At 47.2% G+C, this 17,236-nt stretch overlaps 4 protein-coding genes across 7 annotated transcripts; 2 read left to right on the top strand and 2 right to left on the bottom strand.

Annotated features, from left to right (window-relative positions):
- The first annotated feature begins 5 nt into the window (after positions 1 to 5).
- Positions 6 to 4,582, top strand: LOC108022501 (polycomb protein Pcl). 2 transcript variants are annotated; one of them, XM_017091461.3, is made up of 5 exons: positions 6 to 160; positions 423 to 1,984; positions 2,045 to 2,217; positions 2,279 to 3,377; positions 3,439 to 4,582. In XM_017091461.3, exons 2-5 carry the CDS (start codon positions 470 to 472, stop codon positions 3,823 to 3,825), a joined length of 3,174 nt encoding a protein of 1,057 aa, XP_016946950.1. In that variant the 5' UTR covers positions 6 to 160; positions 423 to 469; the 3' UTR covers positions 3,826 to 4,582. The 2 variants fall into 2 exon arrangements, with proteins under 2 accessions (XP_016946950.1, XP_016946949.1); XM_017091460.3 differs by having other exon boundaries at positions 6 to 1,984.
- A 200-nt stretch (positions 4,583 to 4,782) lies between these two features.
- LOC108022502 (polyadenylate-binding protein) lies at positions 4,783 to 12,406 on the top strand. Of its 3 annotated transcripts, none has more exons than XM_050888034.1 (6): positions 4,783 to 4,947; positions 6,211 to 6,395; positions 8,627 to 9,099; positions 9,156 to 10,173; positions 10,239 to 10,546; positions 10,602 to 12,406. In XM_050888034.1, the coding sequence occupies exons 2-5, from the start codon at positions 6,230 to 6,232 to the stop codon at positions 10,490 to 10,492; spliced, it is 1,911 nt and encodes a 636-aa protein (XP_050743991.1). In that variant the 5' UTR covers positions 4,783 to 4,947; positions 6,211 to 6,229; the 3' UTR covers positions 10,493 to 10,546; positions 10,602 to 12,406. The 3 variants fall into 3 exon arrangements, with proteins under 3 accessions (XP_050743991.1, XP_016946953.1, XP_016946952.1); XM_017091464.3 differs by lacking the exon at positions 4,783 to 4,947 and adding an exon at positions 5,491 to 5,674; XM_017091463.3 differs by lacking the exon at positions 4,783 to 4,947 and adding an exon at positions 5,998 to 6,140.
- Positions 12,407 to 12,830: 424 nt separating this feature from the next.
- Positions 12,831 to 13,535, bottom strand: LOC108022503 (essential MCU regulator, mitochondrial). Its single transcript, XM_017091465.3, has one exon. It carries the CDS (start codon positions 13,419 to 13,421, stop codon positions 13,128 to 13,130), a length of 294 nt encoding a protein of 97 aa, XP_016946954.1. The 5' UTR covers positions 13,422 to 13,535; the 3' UTR covers positions 12,831 to 13,127.
- A 110-nt stretch (positions 13,536 to 13,645) lies between these two features.
- LOC108023017 (ankyrin repeat domain-containing protein 13C) lies at positions 13,646 to 16,812 on the bottom strand. Its single transcript, XM_017092252.3, has one exon. The coding sequence runs from the start codon at positions 16,732 to 16,734 to the stop codon at positions 15,145 to 15,147; it is 1,590 nt and encodes a 529-aa protein (XP_016947741.1). The 5' UTR covers positions 16,735 to 16,812; the 3' UTR covers positions 13,646 to 15,144.
- Positions 16,813 to 17,236: the final 424 nt, after the last annotated feature.

Here is a 17,236-nt window from a genome sequence, read left to right as displayed (position 1 = left end):
ATGTTAAAAAATGGCTGACACAAATTAGTTTTCAAGTGATTTGTTTTGTGCATTTTCGCTGGTGTTAGGGATGAACTTGGCCCAACGACCATTACAGCCGACAGCCGACTTAATTAGAGCACAATGCTAATTTAATGCACGAATCGAGGCACACTGAAAGGTGGGTAAATCGGCGCCCGAAATCGGAGGTGCCGTCGTGCGTGTGGAAAAGTACGAATGTGGAAGGCACACGGAATACAAAAGGGCCCGCTCTCCGCCGCGTACGTGTAGCCAGCGTGTGCATGTATGTGTCAGCGGGGCAACAACAAATTCGACGAAAAAGGCGCCAGATTAATGAGCTCGTGTTAATCGACGAGAAGCCCATCAGAAGCGATCCCCCCCAAAAGCCGGCAAATCGAACTGAAGATACCCTATTTTTCTAGAAAAGACTGCGTATCACCACCCATCACAGTACACACACACAGCCGCAATGATGAACAACCATTACCACTTGCAACACGATCACCCGCCGCAGAACGTGGCACATTCGTTCATGCCACAGCCGAGTGCCGCCGCCGTCGCCCCAGGAGCTCCTCCGGCCACCAGCACCACTTATGGCTTCTTGCCACAGCCACAGGCTGGCCAGCAGCCGCAGTGGATGACCACCACCTACCAGATCCTGCCGCCGAACGCAGGACCTGCCGCGGTGGCCAAACGCTTCTATGCCACCGCCGGAGGAGCACCGCCCCAGGCCAGCACTCATCCCCCACATCCCAGCACCATACAGATCACCAACAGCTTCGCCCAGCAGGCCACGCCAACGAAGCAACAGGCTGCCACCAGCTCCAGTCCTTTCAAGGCCAACAACATAAGGATTATCTCGACGGCGCCGAGTGTCTACAGTCTGAACAAGTCGCCGCAGGAGCCGCACTCCATTTATGCGCCCGTTCAGTCTTACTATTTGCCCAGCGGCGCTGGCCAAGCGGCGGGCCAACTCAACCTGATGGCGGCCAGTGGAGCGACCAAGCAACTGCAGCCGCCTCCGCTGGTGCCGGTGAGCAACTCCTCCTCGCCGCCATCCACCGTGGTGCTGGATCGCATCAACATTTGCATCAACAACCACTATGCGGAATCGCCCGCCTCACTAAGCTCATCGCTGAGCACCGCCCAGCAGCCGTCGCCCATCATACCGGCCATCCAGCACAAGGCCATCCTGCCCCTCATCAACAGCAGCACAGCGGACAGCAGCAGCTGCAGCAGCAGTTCGGTGTCCAGCAGCAGCTATGGCGGGGCCACAACCACCTCGGCGGCAGTGGTGATTGTGGATGAGCCGGATTCAACGACCACAACGCCACAGACCCCGCCAACCACACCGGAGACGATGAGTTCGCCAGGGAAAAGTTCGCCGTCGCCTCCGCTGCTGGCCACGCAGTCGCTGCTCAAGGCCGTCAGCCAAATGAAGCCGAGCTTCAAGGCCGTCGAAGCAGCCCCGCCCACGCCACCAACTCCCCCATCTCCGCCGCCACCGTCACTGCCACCAGTTGCTGCTCCTCCTCCGCCGCCGGCTGTCACATATTCACTGCAGGAGGACGTCTTTATCAAGTGCAACGACGGCAGGTTCTACCTGGGCACCATTATTGAGCAGACAAGCGATCAGTATCTCATCCGCTTTGATGATCGGTCGGAGCAATGGTGCGAGCCGGATAAGCTGCGCAAGCTGGGTGGGGGCAGTTCGGTTAGCAGTGGCGGAGGAGGCGGCTCCAGTTCAGACACCTCGAATACCTCCACCAGTGGACCCATGTGCGTGGCCTGCAAGCGGTCGGATGTCGAGGATGTGGTGGAAATCTGCGAGCGCTGTGGACGTGGCTACCATCGCGGGTGTACCACTGAAATCGTTACCGGCAGCGGAATTTGGAGCTGCAAGCGGTGTGCAAAGCCCATGAAAATGCAACAGCCGGTTGAGATCACCAAGCCAGCGGGGATTTGCCGGCAATTACCCTACCACGTGAGTATGCTGTGTACCTAAACGAGGGGATTAGTTTGCTAATCCGGTTTTTCCCACCAGGCGGATAAGCTCAGCTGGGATGAGAAGCATCGAGTGAATGAGGAGCAGATATACTGCTACTGCGGGAAGCCAGGCAAATTCGATCACAACATGCTGCAGTGCTGCAAGTGTCGCAACTGGTTCCATACCCAGTGCATGCAGAACTTCAAGAGGAAGCTGCTTCGCGGCGACATGTAAGTCTGGAATTGAGTCCTTTCTGAGATCTCTGAATTTAATTGAACTGTGCTCCTCCAGGTTCTTTGTATTCTGCTGCACTGTGTGCAACGATGGCGTGGAGTTCGTGCGACGTCTGCAAATCGACTGGGTGGACGTGCTCCACATAGCCTTATATAATCTGCGCAAGCACCAGCACCAGAAGTACCATCACCTGCTAAAGGACATTTGGCCCTTCATACTCGAACAGCGCCACCAGCTGCCCATCTGCGAGCAGTGGCGCACACTGCCGGAGACGGCGCTGATGGAGCGCATCAAGCAAACACTGAAAGACTACTCCGAGAGATTTGTCTGTGGCAGAGAGTTCAAAAGAGCGCCGGCCTTCTATGCTCTGCGACACAGTGGCCCGCCTTTAACTCCCAAGGTATTCCTGGAGCCCCATGAGGAGCTGACCGATGAGGTGCTGGTCAAGAAGTTCAAGCTGCTACTCATGCCAGAGAAGTCTGAGGGAAATGGCAGCGCACCGCCGAAAAGAGTTCCCAAAGACGTGTACGAGTTCAATACGGATGAAGATGAGCCCGTGGAAACGAGTGAGGACGAAATCCCCATCAAGCAGATCATCGAGAAGGCGAAGAAGCAGGCCAGCCAGAAGGTCGGTGAACAGGATGAGCTGCCAAAGCAATCCCAACCAGTCGAGACGGGCGCTCTTGACCTCGCCGACGACAATGCCAACGACGGCGATCCCGGCAAGCTGCCAGCTCCAATTCCCCCGCTGCTGGACGCCAACAGCAGTCGCAAACGCAAGGCTTTCCGTCTGTCCAAGCGCTACGACAACAGCCGCAATCACTGTGATCTATCGTCCGACGAGAACTCGAGCAGCAGCCGGGGAACCAGTTCGCTGGACCTCATCATACCCCCGCCGGCCAACTTTCTGGGACGCAACAATCCCTTCCTGATGGCGACACCCAAAAAGGCGGCGCAAGGGCGGAGTGTCGGTGGAGCTGCCGGGGTCGGGGTAAATGGCATTATAAACAGCATTTTCAAGCTTAAGGGCAGCTCCAAGGAGCAGCCGCGCACGGTGCGCACCATCAAGCGAAGACTGAGTGCCAAAGACATAACCATAGGGCCCAATCAGGAAGTGCGCAGGCGTCGCAACCGCCGCCTGACCACGGCCATTGAGGTAGGAGCAACAAACTTGGTGTAACACAGTAATATTTATATATTTTTATTTCCACCATCAGGTCATCAGCACCACCACCATCAATCCCATAGCCAGCCACTACCTTCCTCTCTACGCCAAAGATCTGCAGCCACCGGCGCCGCCGATGGGCAAACCGGCGCACGGACGCCTGTTGCGCCAGCGGCCCCAGAAGCGGTCGCCCAGCCAGAGCCGCCGGAACTCCACCAGCTCGACGGCGACCACCAGCAGCAGCAGCGGGATCGCAACCCCGGGACATTCCATGCTGGATCTGAAGCAGTCGGTGAACAAGTACTTCGGCGGCGCCATGAACCGCATAGACGCCGGGGAGTCCTTTGCCATCCGGGCCAAGCGGCGCATGGGCAACGGCCAGGTGCAGTACCTGGTGGAGTGGGGAGGAGATGCTGCGATCGGATCGATGGGAAACTAGAGACTAGACCCAGGCTCTTTGGCATAAACGACGACTCATTTTTACCTTTAGGTTTATCATTTTCATTATCATTTTCCTGCGTTATTCCTTACCAATGTTCGCTGCCAACTCCGGGCCCCCTATTTTGTTAACGTTTACAAGTTTATTACCAATCCACTGCCAAAATAGCAAAAGAATGTTCAAAATATTGGTTCAGCATTAAAGCGGTATACTGTTAAAATGTAAAAAGAAGAAAAAAAAAAAAGAAAAAGAAATGCAAAAAGCAACTGAATACAGGTTATAATTGTGCAATGGCAGTAAATTTCCACAAAATTGGTAAAAGTATTACAAGATTAATCTGGAAGCCTATGTAACATTCGCTGCTGAATGAAAACGTATTAATTAGTGTCCATCAAAGGGAAAAACGATTCAGTTAAGTTCAATATAGTAATCGTACTTTAGTTACCACTTAATGCTAAGGCACCCGTGTATATTTTCGAAAAATATATATCTAAAGGGAAACTCTCACACAAACATGTTATGCATACAAAAAAATACACACAAATTAAATAAAATTTAGGACTAGTTCAATAATAATTTTCGCCCATAGTCTAGGAAAAACTACGCATCAAGCGAGTACATTTTAACTATTAAAGCTACACGAAATCAAAATTGAGTTGAACGCTAAAAAATCTCAAGCTAAACCCGATCGAAATATGTGTTTAATGAAAGTATATAATGCCCAAATAAATGTTTCGAAAAGTGCCCGTTTCTGAGACTTTGGATTATAGTTATTTTTACCGGGAAACCCCAGTAGGCGCTGGAAGTGACTTTCGGGTTTCGGGGCTGTCAGGCCCGATTTTGCTTGGCCGCTTCATTAGGTACTCGAATGCCAGGGCGCATGCAGCTGTCGTCTGAAACAGGAACAGAAAAAAAATAGCAAAAATTGGTTTATTGCCATAAAACAAAAAAAATATTTAATTACACTCGGTCGCCAGCGGTTCTGTTTAAGTGTTGTTTATATTTCGTAGAAAACCACGAAGGAATAAAAAAGTTCTTGAGTGCCGGTTCAAGCTGATAAAGGGAAACCCCCAGCTAATATCGGAGTCTTGGATTGCAAGCTCATCACTTTTCGCGAGTTGGGTAAGTCATAAAGAGGGAATTTAATGGAAATTTAAGCTAAACATATTTCATTTGTGCGGAAAAAAATTTAAAAGCAAAGCTAAACAGGGTTGCCTGCATTTCCCTGAACAAGACTTACAAAGAAACATTAAATAAAAATTGGAATAACAATTACATTTAATTGATTAAGTTGTTAGAAGTGCGGTTCGGCTGTGCAGCTGGAAAAGAATTGGTGGAAATCGGTGCGGAAAATTAAGTTTTTCAAAAGTCAGCAACACAGGGCTGCCTGCATATCTATGTATATATAAGACTAACGCTGAAAAGTGATGTTACAATTTTAAAAATAATTACATTTGATTGGCTAAATTGTTTAAAAACAAGTTTGAATAGCTATTATATTAAATATAAATTTTTCATATGTACATACATACATTATAATTCTGTCAAAAAACAGTGACCGTGACTTTCCATTTACTGTGACCGTAAATATTCGAAATTTTTTTTAGTATATTTGGAAAAACGGCAGTGGTATTTTTTTAGTGTCGAACGGTATAGTAGAAAACTGAGCGGCAACTCTGGTCGCGTAGAGTCCGTTTTCGTGAGCGGTCGTGGATTCGCTTTCAGCACACGGCTTATCACATATTTTTTGTGAAGAAAAAATACATAAAAACCAAAAAAAAATATTAAAACACAAAAAGTAACAAAAAAAATTGTAAAAAGTAGCAAAAAATTCGAGCGTGTTTGCAAAGTAAGTACCATGGCGGACGAGCGTGGAACGAGCGAGAGAGTGAGAGGGGGCGACGCGTGACAAGGCGAGTGGGGAAATTTTCCCAGCGAACTTCGTCTTGTTTCGCCTCGCCCGCCTCTCAAAGATGGCGTCATAGAACGCCAACCTATTCCCATAATCGCGGGCAAGGCTCCAACGATTGTGAATTTTCGCGGAAAACCCAGAAATCGCATAATTTCGGGCTGGCAGAACGCGTGTCTATCTTTGTGTCTGTGTGTATGTATGGAAATTTTCCAACGGTGAGAGGGAGAGAAAGAACGGAGAGTGAGAGCTCAGACGGGGCAACAACAAAGCACATGCGGCGTTGCCATGCACTGTCACACGCGCCAGAGTTGCCACCCAGACACACAGACAGACGAATAGAAGAGCAAAAGCCACGCCGCTTTTTTTCTTTCTATTTCACCGCCTGCCTGGCCGAATCCATCCGGTCCGTAAAATTTTCGAAAAAACCCTAATTTTCCAGTGAAAAACAGCAAATTAATTAACGAAACTTGCAGGTAGACCTGATCACCAAATATGGCTTCTCTATACGTCGGTGATCTCCAGCAGGACGTCACTGAAGCGGGACTCTTCGACAAGTTCTCCTCGGCTGGTCCAGTCCTGTCAATTCGTGTCTGCCGCGATGTGATTACCCGTCGCTCGTTGGGCTATGCCTACGTCAACTTCCAGCAGCCAGCCGATGGTGAGTAATCCTGCCGTGAAGTAGAGTAGTCGCTTAGTCGTAGTGCCTGGAAAGGGAGCCCCTCCCGCGCGAAACAAAGGAAACACGTGTGCAGTTTTTGCACTCACACTCGCACACAACCACACGCCCCGCGTACAGTGGGGAAAAAACGTCCATCAAAACTGGACTTGGTGGAACGATGAGTCTTATAAGAGCACCAGATAAACGGCTTCCAAGTATTTCATAACTCGCTCCACCGTGCGCCCGCTGCTTACGTTAATCTTCCCGCACACACACTCACACACCCATGCATAGGGGCTGCTACATATACAAGTATCCATTCCAGTTAATGTGGAAGGAGACGACGGGAAGGGCGGGCAAAACAGCTGGCTTGTGCCACTCATCAGGCGTTCGCCTAGAAGTTTCCGCCTCGGTTTCGCACAAAATTGCAATTATGATGGAATAATATGGGCTCCATACTGCCCCGACAGCTTATCGCAGCGCCCCGCCCATAAGATGTTTCATTGTTTCGTCGCATTTTCTGGTTTTATTTGTATATTTGTGTGTTGTTTCCAAGCGGCGAACTTGCGCACACGCACACACACTCGCACTCACATACATCGCTTCCATAAACATGTGTTCATTGTTGTTTGGACCATTTCTTTCTCTCTTGGCCTTCATCTATTTTAGGTTATATTTCCATTAAGTAAATTTCCGCACGCCCGCCTTTTTATTGCCGTTTACTTTACCTTTGTTTTGCTTTCACTTTCACTAGTAGTAATCATCGTCCTCCTGCCCTCCACTGCCCCTGCTCGCCATTCCATTGATTAACACTTCCAAATTCTTGACATGTCAGTGAACCGCTCTTCGGCCTCTCTTTCGCCCACTAAAGTCGTGTCTTCGGCAAAAACGAAAACAAACTTTCACTGCGCACACATAGTTGCTGCTACTGCTGCTTCTTCGTTTCCCGTTGTTCGCTTACATATGTTTATTGAGTTAAGCCTACAATGGTGATTACGCTGCGTGTGAAAGTGCGTCGCATTCCAGCATTCCGCCAAGTTTACTGAACTCGGGCTTTTGGGGTTAGGGCGAAGCTACCAGCTTTAGAGGAACTGCTGCTTAAAGCAACTTATCATATGCAGGGGGTCTTTTCTTTCAGCTATAACTCGCCAACAAAATATTCCTGAATTTCGGTTTTTGATCTCACATTATTAGACAAATTTGTTTGGCTGTGTTCTGATCGGAAACTGTTTTTAATGTAGTTTTAGTTAACACCCCATTCTCGCAACTCTACCCATTGGTTGGTCAGATTTAACCCTTTTTGACACGACTAAGATTCAATGTTGCCAGAAAAACCCAATGCAACTTACCATGCTGATGGTTTTCACGTATCACCAGCAGAAGTAGAAGCATTACAATCCACTATAAGATCCATTAGTTGCCATATCAGCAACTTCTACCCATTGGTTGGTCAAATATGCCCTTTTTGATACGACTAAGATTCATTGTTGCTAGAAAAACTATGCAACTTACCATGCTGATGGGTACCGCATACCATCTGCAGAAGTAGAAGCATGACAGTCACTGCTTTCATAAATCATGGAATGTTTAAGGAAGAGAGAATATAATCTTTGAACTTTGATCTAGACTCTTGGCAACTTCTACCCATTGGTTGGTCAAAATACCCCTTTTGATACGACTAAGATTAATTGTTGCTAGAAAAACTACGCAACTTACCATGCTGATGGGTACCGCATACCATCTGCAGAAGTAGAAGCATGACAGTCACTGATTCCAAACATAATGGTGCTATTTAAAGAAGAGAGAATTAGGAATCTATTGGCAACTCCTACCCATTGGTTGGTCAGATTTTACCCTTTTTGACACGACTAAGATTCAATGTTGCCAGAAAAACCCAATGCAACTTACCATGCTGATGGTTTTCACGTATCACCAGCAGAAGTAGAAGCATTACAACGCAATAGTTTATTTAAAATGTACTTAACACTCCGACTTAAGATTTATTAGCAACTTCTACCCATTGGTTGGTCAAAAGATACCCTTTTTGGCACGACTAAGATTCATAGTTGCCAAATGAAAGCCCAGACTTGACTTACCATGTACTTGGCCCCTAATTTCCCATGGCTAGTGCAGAAGTAGAAGAGTCACAATACCATTTAAGAATCATATTTTATCTTATGTCGAAAAGGAACCCCCAAGTAAAAACAACTTTTATCATCTTTCATCCCCAGCTGAGCGTGCTTTGGACACCATGAACTTCGACCTGGTCCGCAACAAGCCCATTCGCATTATGTGGTCCCAGCGCGATCCCTCACTCCGCCGCTCCGGCGTTGGCAACGTGTTCATCAAGAACCTCGACAAGGCCATTGATAACAAGGCAATCTACGACACTTTCTCCGCCTTCGGCAACATCCTCAGCTGCAAGGTAGCTACCGATGAGAAGGGCAACTCCAAGGGCTATGGATTCGTCCACTTCGAGACCGAGGAAGCCGCCAACACGTCCATCGACAAGGTCAATGGCATGTTGCTCAACGGCAAGAAGGTCTACGTGGGCAAATTCATTCCCCGTAAGGAGCGCGAGAAGGAGCTGGGCGAGAAGGCCAAGCTCTTCACCAACGTGTACGTGAAGAACTTCACCGAGGATTTCGACGACGAAAAGCTGAAGGAGTTCTTTGAGCCATACGGCAAGATCACCAGCTATAAGGTAATGACACTTGGATAATTATTTCAGGGCTCTTCTGATACTTGTCCCCCCTTTAGGTCATGTCCAAGGAGGATGGCAAGAGCAAGGGCTTCGGATTCGTTGCCTTTGAGACCACAGAGGCTGCTGAGGCGGCCGTCCAGGCCCTCAATGGCAAGGACATGGGCGAGGGCAAGACCCTGTACGTGGCCCGTGCCCAGAAGAAGGCCGAGCGCCAGCAGGAGCTGAAGCGCAAGTTTGAAGAGCTCAAGAAGAAGCGTCACGAGTCCGTGTTCGGCGTCAACTTGTACGTGAAGAATCTGGACGACACCATCAATGATGAACGCCTACGCAAGGAGTTCTCCCTGTACGGCACCATCACATCGGCCAAGGTCATGACCGATGAGGAGGGTCGCTCCAAGGGTTTCGGTTTTGTGTGCTTCATTTCGCCCAACGAAGCCACCTGCGCCGTCACCGAACTGAACGGCCGCGTCGTCGGCAGCAAGCCCTTGTACGTGGCCCTGGCCCAGAGGAAGGAGGAGCGCAAGGCTCACCTCGCCTCGCAGTACATGCGTCACATGAACGGCATGCGTATGCAGCAGCTGGGACAGATCTTCCAGCCCAACACGGCAGGCGGCTTCCTTGTGCCGACGCTACCGGTCAACCAACGTTTCTTCGGTCCCCAGGTGGCCACCCAGATGCGCAACACACCGCGCTGGGCGCCACAAGTGCGTCCCGCTGCCACTGTGCAGAGCGTTCAGGCTGGAGCTGCCGCAGCAGCCAGTGGCTTCCAGGGCACAGCCGGTGCGGTGCCCACCCAGTTCCGTTCGACCGCTGCCGGAGCACGCGGTGCCCAACCGCAGCCCGTGCAGGGAGCACATGCCTCCGCTGCTGCGGCTAACAACATGCGCAACTCTGGAGCTCGCGCCATCACCGGCCAGCAGACCGCTGCCCCCAACATGCAGATTCCCGGTGCCCAGATCGCCGGCGGTGCCCAGCAGCGCACCTCCAACTACAAGTACACCTCCAACATGCGCAATCCCCCAGTGCAGCAGTTGCAGCAGACCCAACCCATCCCACAGCAATTGCAGGGCAAGAGTGAGTTTAAGTCCCCCAGAAATGTAGGATATTTTGCTAATGACAGTCTATGTATTCCCCTCCAGACTCTGAGAAGCTCATCGCCTCGTTGCTGGCCAACGCCAAGCCGCAGGAGCAGAAACAGATCCTCGGCGAGCGTCTGTACCCGATGATTGAGCGCATGCACCCCGCTCTGGCCGGCAAGATCACCGGCATGTTGCTGGAGATCGAGAACTCCGAGCTACTGCACATGATCGAGGACCAGGAGGCACTTAAGGCCAAGGTGGAGGAGGCTGTGGCCGTGCTCCAAGTGCACCGCGTCTCTGAGCCCGCTAACTAAGCCCGAACAGCTCAAGCGGATGAAAATTTTACAAGAACACTCGACACCCAAAAAGTATGTAATCTACATCCGTTTAAAACGATTTCAAGCTAATCTTGGCTTCTTTCAGTTTTCCTCTTAACTTTCAATTCATTAACAACAATTCGCATTCACTGATGCCTAGTGCATAAATGGAACGCCAAGAAGGACACACATTCAAAACACAGAAGAACGAAGCGTAAAAACTCGGGCTTTTTTCTTTTCTAATCCCAGAAACATCAGCCAATCAGCAGAAAACAATTTCAATCATTTAATTTCGAACGCATTTACGCAAGTACACGAAGCAAAAAGAAGAAAGTCACGAAAAAGCAATTCTGCAGTAGATTCAAGAATTCCTTTTTTACATAAAACAAGTTGATGGAAAGAAGAAAAAAATGGAAAAATGTGGATTGAAAAATATTTTTTTTTGTCATTGCTTGAACTGAATCAACATTATTTTGTATGCGTATGAAGAAAAAATTAAAAACCATTGCAAAATAAAAACAGATTAAAGCATAGAATGTAGAAAGCTTCTTGCAATAATTGAAATTGTGTTTTAAAAAACAAGTCGTTTCTAGAGTTACAAACAGGTTGAGTTTTTCGTTCTCTTTTTACGCCCCCCAAACACTTTCAAACAACAACAACACACGAAAGCAAAATGTAATTTTTTTCAATTCTTTTTTTCTGAAATTCAAACTTTAAGAAAGCTTTGTTTAGAAAAAGAAACGCGACAACCACACACTTTTAAAAAAGCAAAGAAAACAAAACAAAAAAATTGCAAAAAAGTTAAAATAAAAACGAAAAAATGTAAAGCAAACTGTGCAGAACAGAACAGAAGAGAAAGGTAAAAGAAAAAAGAAACCGCAAGAATATGAGAGTCAAGTTTTTGCTACTTTGAAAAAAGAAAGAAAATACAAAAAACCAACAGCAGAGAAAATATGTTGAAAAAATGAAAACAAAACAACATGAAAATTAAAAAACCTACAAAAAAATTGAAAAACTTATGTAAAAACTGCAAAAAAAGAAAATATATATAAACACACACGCCCACACACACATATTAAACAACAACAACATATATGAGAAATTCAACAAACACATGAAGAAAGCGCTAAAGCGTGCAAACCTTATGAAGCATATTAATGAAAAAGGGGCGACAAGCCCGAGGGCAAGTAAGAGGAAGCAGGATTTTTATGATCACACTATTACCGAAAAGAAGAAGCATACATCTATTACAATCCGCAAAAGGTATATATTTGAAAAGAACTCGTAGAGCGAACGCCGCCGCGATTTTATTTGCGTTCCGACTTCAGCTACAAAGAGAATCGAGAATATTACCAGTAAACAATGTTTTTACACCACACGTAATAAGACGATATATTTGATGCTCGGGGCAGTGAAATTCATATTTTTTTATTAAAACAAATCGAAAACTAAAAACAAATATGTAAAAACCAAGCAAAAATCATTGAAAAAATTGCAAAACACAAAACCATATATATATATATGCAAACAATTGCAAAAATATTTAAAAAACGCAAACAAAATAATGAGAGAAAAACAGAAAACATAACCAAAACCCGATTTGGAATATTCTATAGGGATTGCGAGATTTTCTGAAAATTCGAAGGGTCGAAGAACTTTTACTTTTCACGAAATATACGCAACTCAACACACTTCTATATATATAGCAGATATATATGTATCCTTATATATTAAAGCGATATAAAACATAATTTGTATGATTAAACAAAAATAGGATTGTTGAAATTTGATTGCGCATCTTTGAAGCAAAACCCATTTGAATAAATTGTAACAAACGCAGAGAAAATCCGTAAACATACCTTTGTACACCCAAAAAATTTAATTACAATAAATTCCACTTCGGCAAAAGAAGAGTGTTTTATTTTCTGGGGGTTGTTGGTGGGTAGATCTTAAACGCGGGTTAATTATTTTATTGTTGAAACTTATGAAACTTAAAATATATTTGTGCTCATTTGGGCTCATTTCTTATAAATAGACATCGGATTAGATGTGAAATGAGATCTTAATAGATAGAGGAATGTTTTCAAATTTGCGATAAATTTTGAACCTACAAAATATTCTCTATAGTCTAGGAAATGACTCTTATATAATAAAATGGAAAAGTATTTAATATTTCTGGCAACATTTCTGAATCTGTCGAGCACAGTTTGTATTCTGTGGGATCCTAAGAGTATAGGAATGTGTTCAAATAAGGGATCTATTTATATTTTGCTTCTATCATATAGTAAACCTTGTATTCCAGCTAAAACCCTTATATAATAAAGCACACAAGCTATTAGCATATTCGAATAAACTTTATTTAATTCTAGTAGCACTCGTAAATCTGTCGAGCATAGTTAACAATCTTTAGGTGAAAAATATCAAAGCGGGACTTGCAGAATACACACAAAACACATAAAATGTCAGAACTGCGGGATCTTAAGAGTATAGATTTAAATAGAAAAAGTTGGCTAATAGATGAATAAACTCTTTTGGCCGAGTGTTGAGGTCTTCTGCGTGGGACAACGACCCGGGCAAACGCATTCATCCCGACTAGGGGGCACTCCCACATGAAGAAGGTGTGGTAAGGGGCCTAATCCTCGTCGTCGTCGTCATCGGCGGGCACGAAGAGATCGTTCTCCTCCAGGAAGTTGGCCACGTTCTTGCTGATGGTGGCGCCCACGAACAGGCCCGGGATGACTGCGCAGAAGATGGCCAGCAGGCCGAAGGGCATCTCCTCCGGCTTGGGCTTGATGGCTCCGGAGCGATAGTACACGCTGGACATGTGGCGCTGAAGGATTCTCAGGTTTGCGGGGTTTTCCGCCACCCGGCGCGAGAACTGCTGCAGGGCCAGGTTAATGGGAAATGCCAGGCGCGACACAATCATCTTTAAAGACTTCTAGTTTGGCTTATTTCGTTCAAAAAACAAAATTTGTCTCAAATTGTGCGTAAATTGTGGAGATTGAGTCAATAAACAGCTGATTGAGCCAAAAAACAGTGTTGGCTAATTTGCAAAGCTGGAGTACACCCACGCACGACAGTGCTGGAAAGCACACCAAGGGCGCGTTTTTTAAATTTCTTTCCGCCCCCATTTGTTTACAATTAAAACACTTTTCCTTGGGTTGCACATTTTACAGCTTGCGGATGTGTGTATATATTTATTTTTTAGAGCGTATACAAATGCTCGGTTCAATTACAATTACGGGGGCCACGTATAAATATAAATATTTCCATCAACTGCCCTTAGCTAGTAAAATATACCGATTTGGTTATCAGATTTTTTCAGTGGATGTGTTTGGATCTTGGATTACAGTGTATTAAATGTTTAAAAACGATTTTCTTTGATAATCGCATGGATTTCGTTTATGTGGGTGATGGAATACTATAAAAACAAACATAAACAAAGATTGTGCCCGGGAAAAACAAAAAATAATGGCAGTTTCACATAAATACATTCTCTGGAGTAGGCAAACAATTGTGGTTATAGGGGCGAAATCACAGCAAAGCAATGCGAACCGAAACTAAATCGGTGCCAGCCGCCTTTTGTTGATTAACAATTACAAGTACAGACGCTTTTTACGGTTTAAATAATTGGCTAAAATGGAACTACATAAATATATTGGTACATATGTGTGTAAATATTTGTTTATAATTGAATTGTGAAGCTGTTTTAAGTTTTGCGCACTTCGAAATACTTGAGACTATCATGAAAGGCGTAGGAAATATGGTTTTGCGGACGATTCTCTAGTACACGTAGCCTAAGTATAAAAAGAAAGCAACGCGCGGACCAGACTCTTTTGGAAAGGGCCGAAAATAAACTTCCGCCCTCCTTGGTTTACCTTAAATCTACATATGAAATTGCACTAAACACGGAAAGGGATGTGGACATAAATAAAATGAGAGACGGTGTTTGTTTTGGTTAACATCTGGATTACTCACTAACTAGCTTTTGATTATGTGTTTGTGGGATGGATCGTGGCTATCAGCCTGTGTTTCTGGCGATTGGACGCTTATTTTTACCTTCTCAACCACCGCGATTAGCTGCAGATAGCAGAGGCAATTTCGGGAAAATAACTTTCTGGCTTCCGGGCCGATGGAGCAGCTGGTTTCGAGAGCCTGGGCAGAATGTTGTTGAATCTAACAATAAATACTACGAAATAATACCCCTTGATGGCAAGGGCTTAGTTACAAACAGATACAAATACAGTACATAACAAAACGTAAATGCAAAATTGCAATTTTCAGAGCGTCTCATTTTAATTTAGACAGCTGTGTGCCCCAAAAGGCCAAAACATCAGATCAATTTCGATGGCTACTAAATAGAATCCTCTCCAAAAGGTGAAAATTGCAATTTTGTATGTGGGTGGTTTCCTCTTAAGCATACATACATAAACCCACTGCCCTCTTGGAGCAGTAATCCTCCGGCTTCTGCTGGAGTGTTCACAAAAAAACACAACACGAAATGTGCCGCCGCCGATGCCTCCTCAATCGAACTCCGCAATGGAGGGCGGCGGCGCATTGCGATTCAAATCGACACGCACGCCGGGCGCTGCTCCGGCCGGTCCAGAGCCTGGGGCTTTGGCCTTCGGGGCGGCTTCTGCGTCGCCTGGTCATAAGTCCTGGAAGCGACGCACATCCTCCCAGTAGTGCGACGGCACCTCGAACATCTTGGCGGGGATGTTGTCGCGGAACTCGAACTTCTGAAACGTCACCTTGGCGGTGACCGTGTGCAGCACAGGTATCTCGATCTTCACGGGAAAACCGGTCGGCAGCTTGAGCGTGACGAACTCGCGCAGCTTGTTGATGTGCTTAAGGGGGGCCACCACTTCCAAAACGTCCAGCAGCATGTCCACGCTGAGAGGGAAGTCCTTGCTCATGGCCACTGTGGCGCGCAGCGTCTTGTTCGACTGCTTGTGGACGGGCGTGCGACCCAGTTGCGGGCACTTGCCCACCTCCGCGTCGAGGTACTGGCGCCAGGTGACCGTGGTGGCTGGTGGTGCCTGGAGCGAACTGCGGCGCGGCAGCTCTGGCAGTGTGATGCCATTCGGCGCCGTTGGCGAGTTCTGGCTGCCAAGGCTGGAGCGACGTTCATCCGGCTGCGGCTGCTGCTGCTGATTGCCACCCTTGGTGATTGTCTCCACAATGGCGCGGTTCTTTTGCAGATCCTCGTGTGACAGGTGCTCACGCCTCTTGCGCTGCTTCAGGATCAGGCCCTGAATGGTGTAGATCTCGCACTGGTACTGGCCGCCAATAAGCTCCTTGCGATTGGCACGGAATATCCAGCCGCGCTGTGCCCGGGCGAACTGTATCGTCTTGGTGGACATCTGCGTGGCCAGTATGTCCGTGGACATGAGCACGTCCACCTCGTCCTCCATGTCGGATTCCTCGTAGCGCAGCCGCTGGAAGCACTCCTGCTCGTTGTCCAGCAGCACCAACGATTCCCGGGGAGGAGCCTCGCCGCGAAACAGGAACGAGATATCGCCGCGCTCCCAACGCATATCGTTGAAGTCCACCAGCGTGGTGTCCAGGCGAATGGAGGCGCCAGACTTGTACAGACGGCAGATGTCCGAGGGCAGGATGCGGGAAACGAGCGGAAGCCAGGATTGAAAGTCCCACTTGAACTCCATATAGAAGTCCTGCATCTGGCGTAACGCATTCACCAGCTTTTCGCGACGGCTCTCCATGTGCTCGCGCGACTGCAGCTTGAGCATGCGCAGCACCTGGGTGATTGTCTGGCGATCGCCATAGCTGATGGCCTCCGAGAGCGGGGACCAGCCCTCGTTGTTCTTGATCTTGACGGGGGCGTTCTGGGCCAGGAGCAAACGAACCGCGTGCTTCCGCCCCAGCATTACGGCCAAATGGAGAGGTGTGTTGCCGTGCTTGTCCTTGCGGCCAACCTCATCCTGGGCGGTGCTCATCAGAAGGCGGCGCTGCAGCGATTTGATGTCGTCCTCGAAGACGCTCTGGTGCATCGGATAATCGTGAGGCAGGGGCTCTGGCGTGGGCTTTACCGGCGGTGGAGGGGCTGCTCTGGCTGTGGGCGTGGCGCTCGTCGGGGATTCACCGCCACCGTCACCTTCGCCATCGTCGCCCTCACCGGCCGACTGGTACTCGTCCGAATCCTCGCTCGACGTCGACTTGCCGTCCGCCTCCGCCTGCTGCTTGTGCTTGTCGCACTCGTCCTCCTTTTCATTGGACATTGTCGCGTCGCGTCTTCCGTGCCGAGGTATTAAATTAATCAATCTTTTCCTTTTTTAGTTTATCTAGGGATGTGTAGAGTTTGCACTCTATTGATTTGGCAAACTATCGATTAGTCGATAGGTTGCTGTGCATGGTGATAGCAGCCCTGGTATCTATGACTTCTAGTAAAGTGGCAGCACTGGCGTTAGAACATTTTCAACTGTTTTTTTTTGTATATTGGGGTTACAATCAGGAAGGAATTTAGGTCTTTTCAAAGACACTATAGAACCTGCATTCTGTGGTGGAACATGCAGTTCTGCACTTAGTTTGAATGATATCGCTTTAGTATGGCTACGCTGTGTTGGTAAGGTTTACAATCAAAATAATTAAATATCATAAACTGAAAACCAACATACTTAATTAATTATTTATTTATGTACTTCAAACAATACTACAAAGTTACCAAGACCGATGGTTTTTAAGATTTGTCAGAGATTCGAAGAGTCCGCCAGGCTATCGATA

The sequence above is a fragment of the Drosophila biarmipes genome, chromosome 2R (assembly GCF_025231255.1).
Source record: "Drosophila biarmipes strain raj3 chromosome 2R, RU_DBia_V1.1, whole genome shotgun sequence".
Lineage (NCBI taxonomy): Eukaryota > Metazoa > Arthropoda > Insecta > Diptera > Drosophilidae > Drosophila > Drosophila biarmipes.
This window is presented reverse-complemented; position numbering and strand designations above follow the sequence as displayed.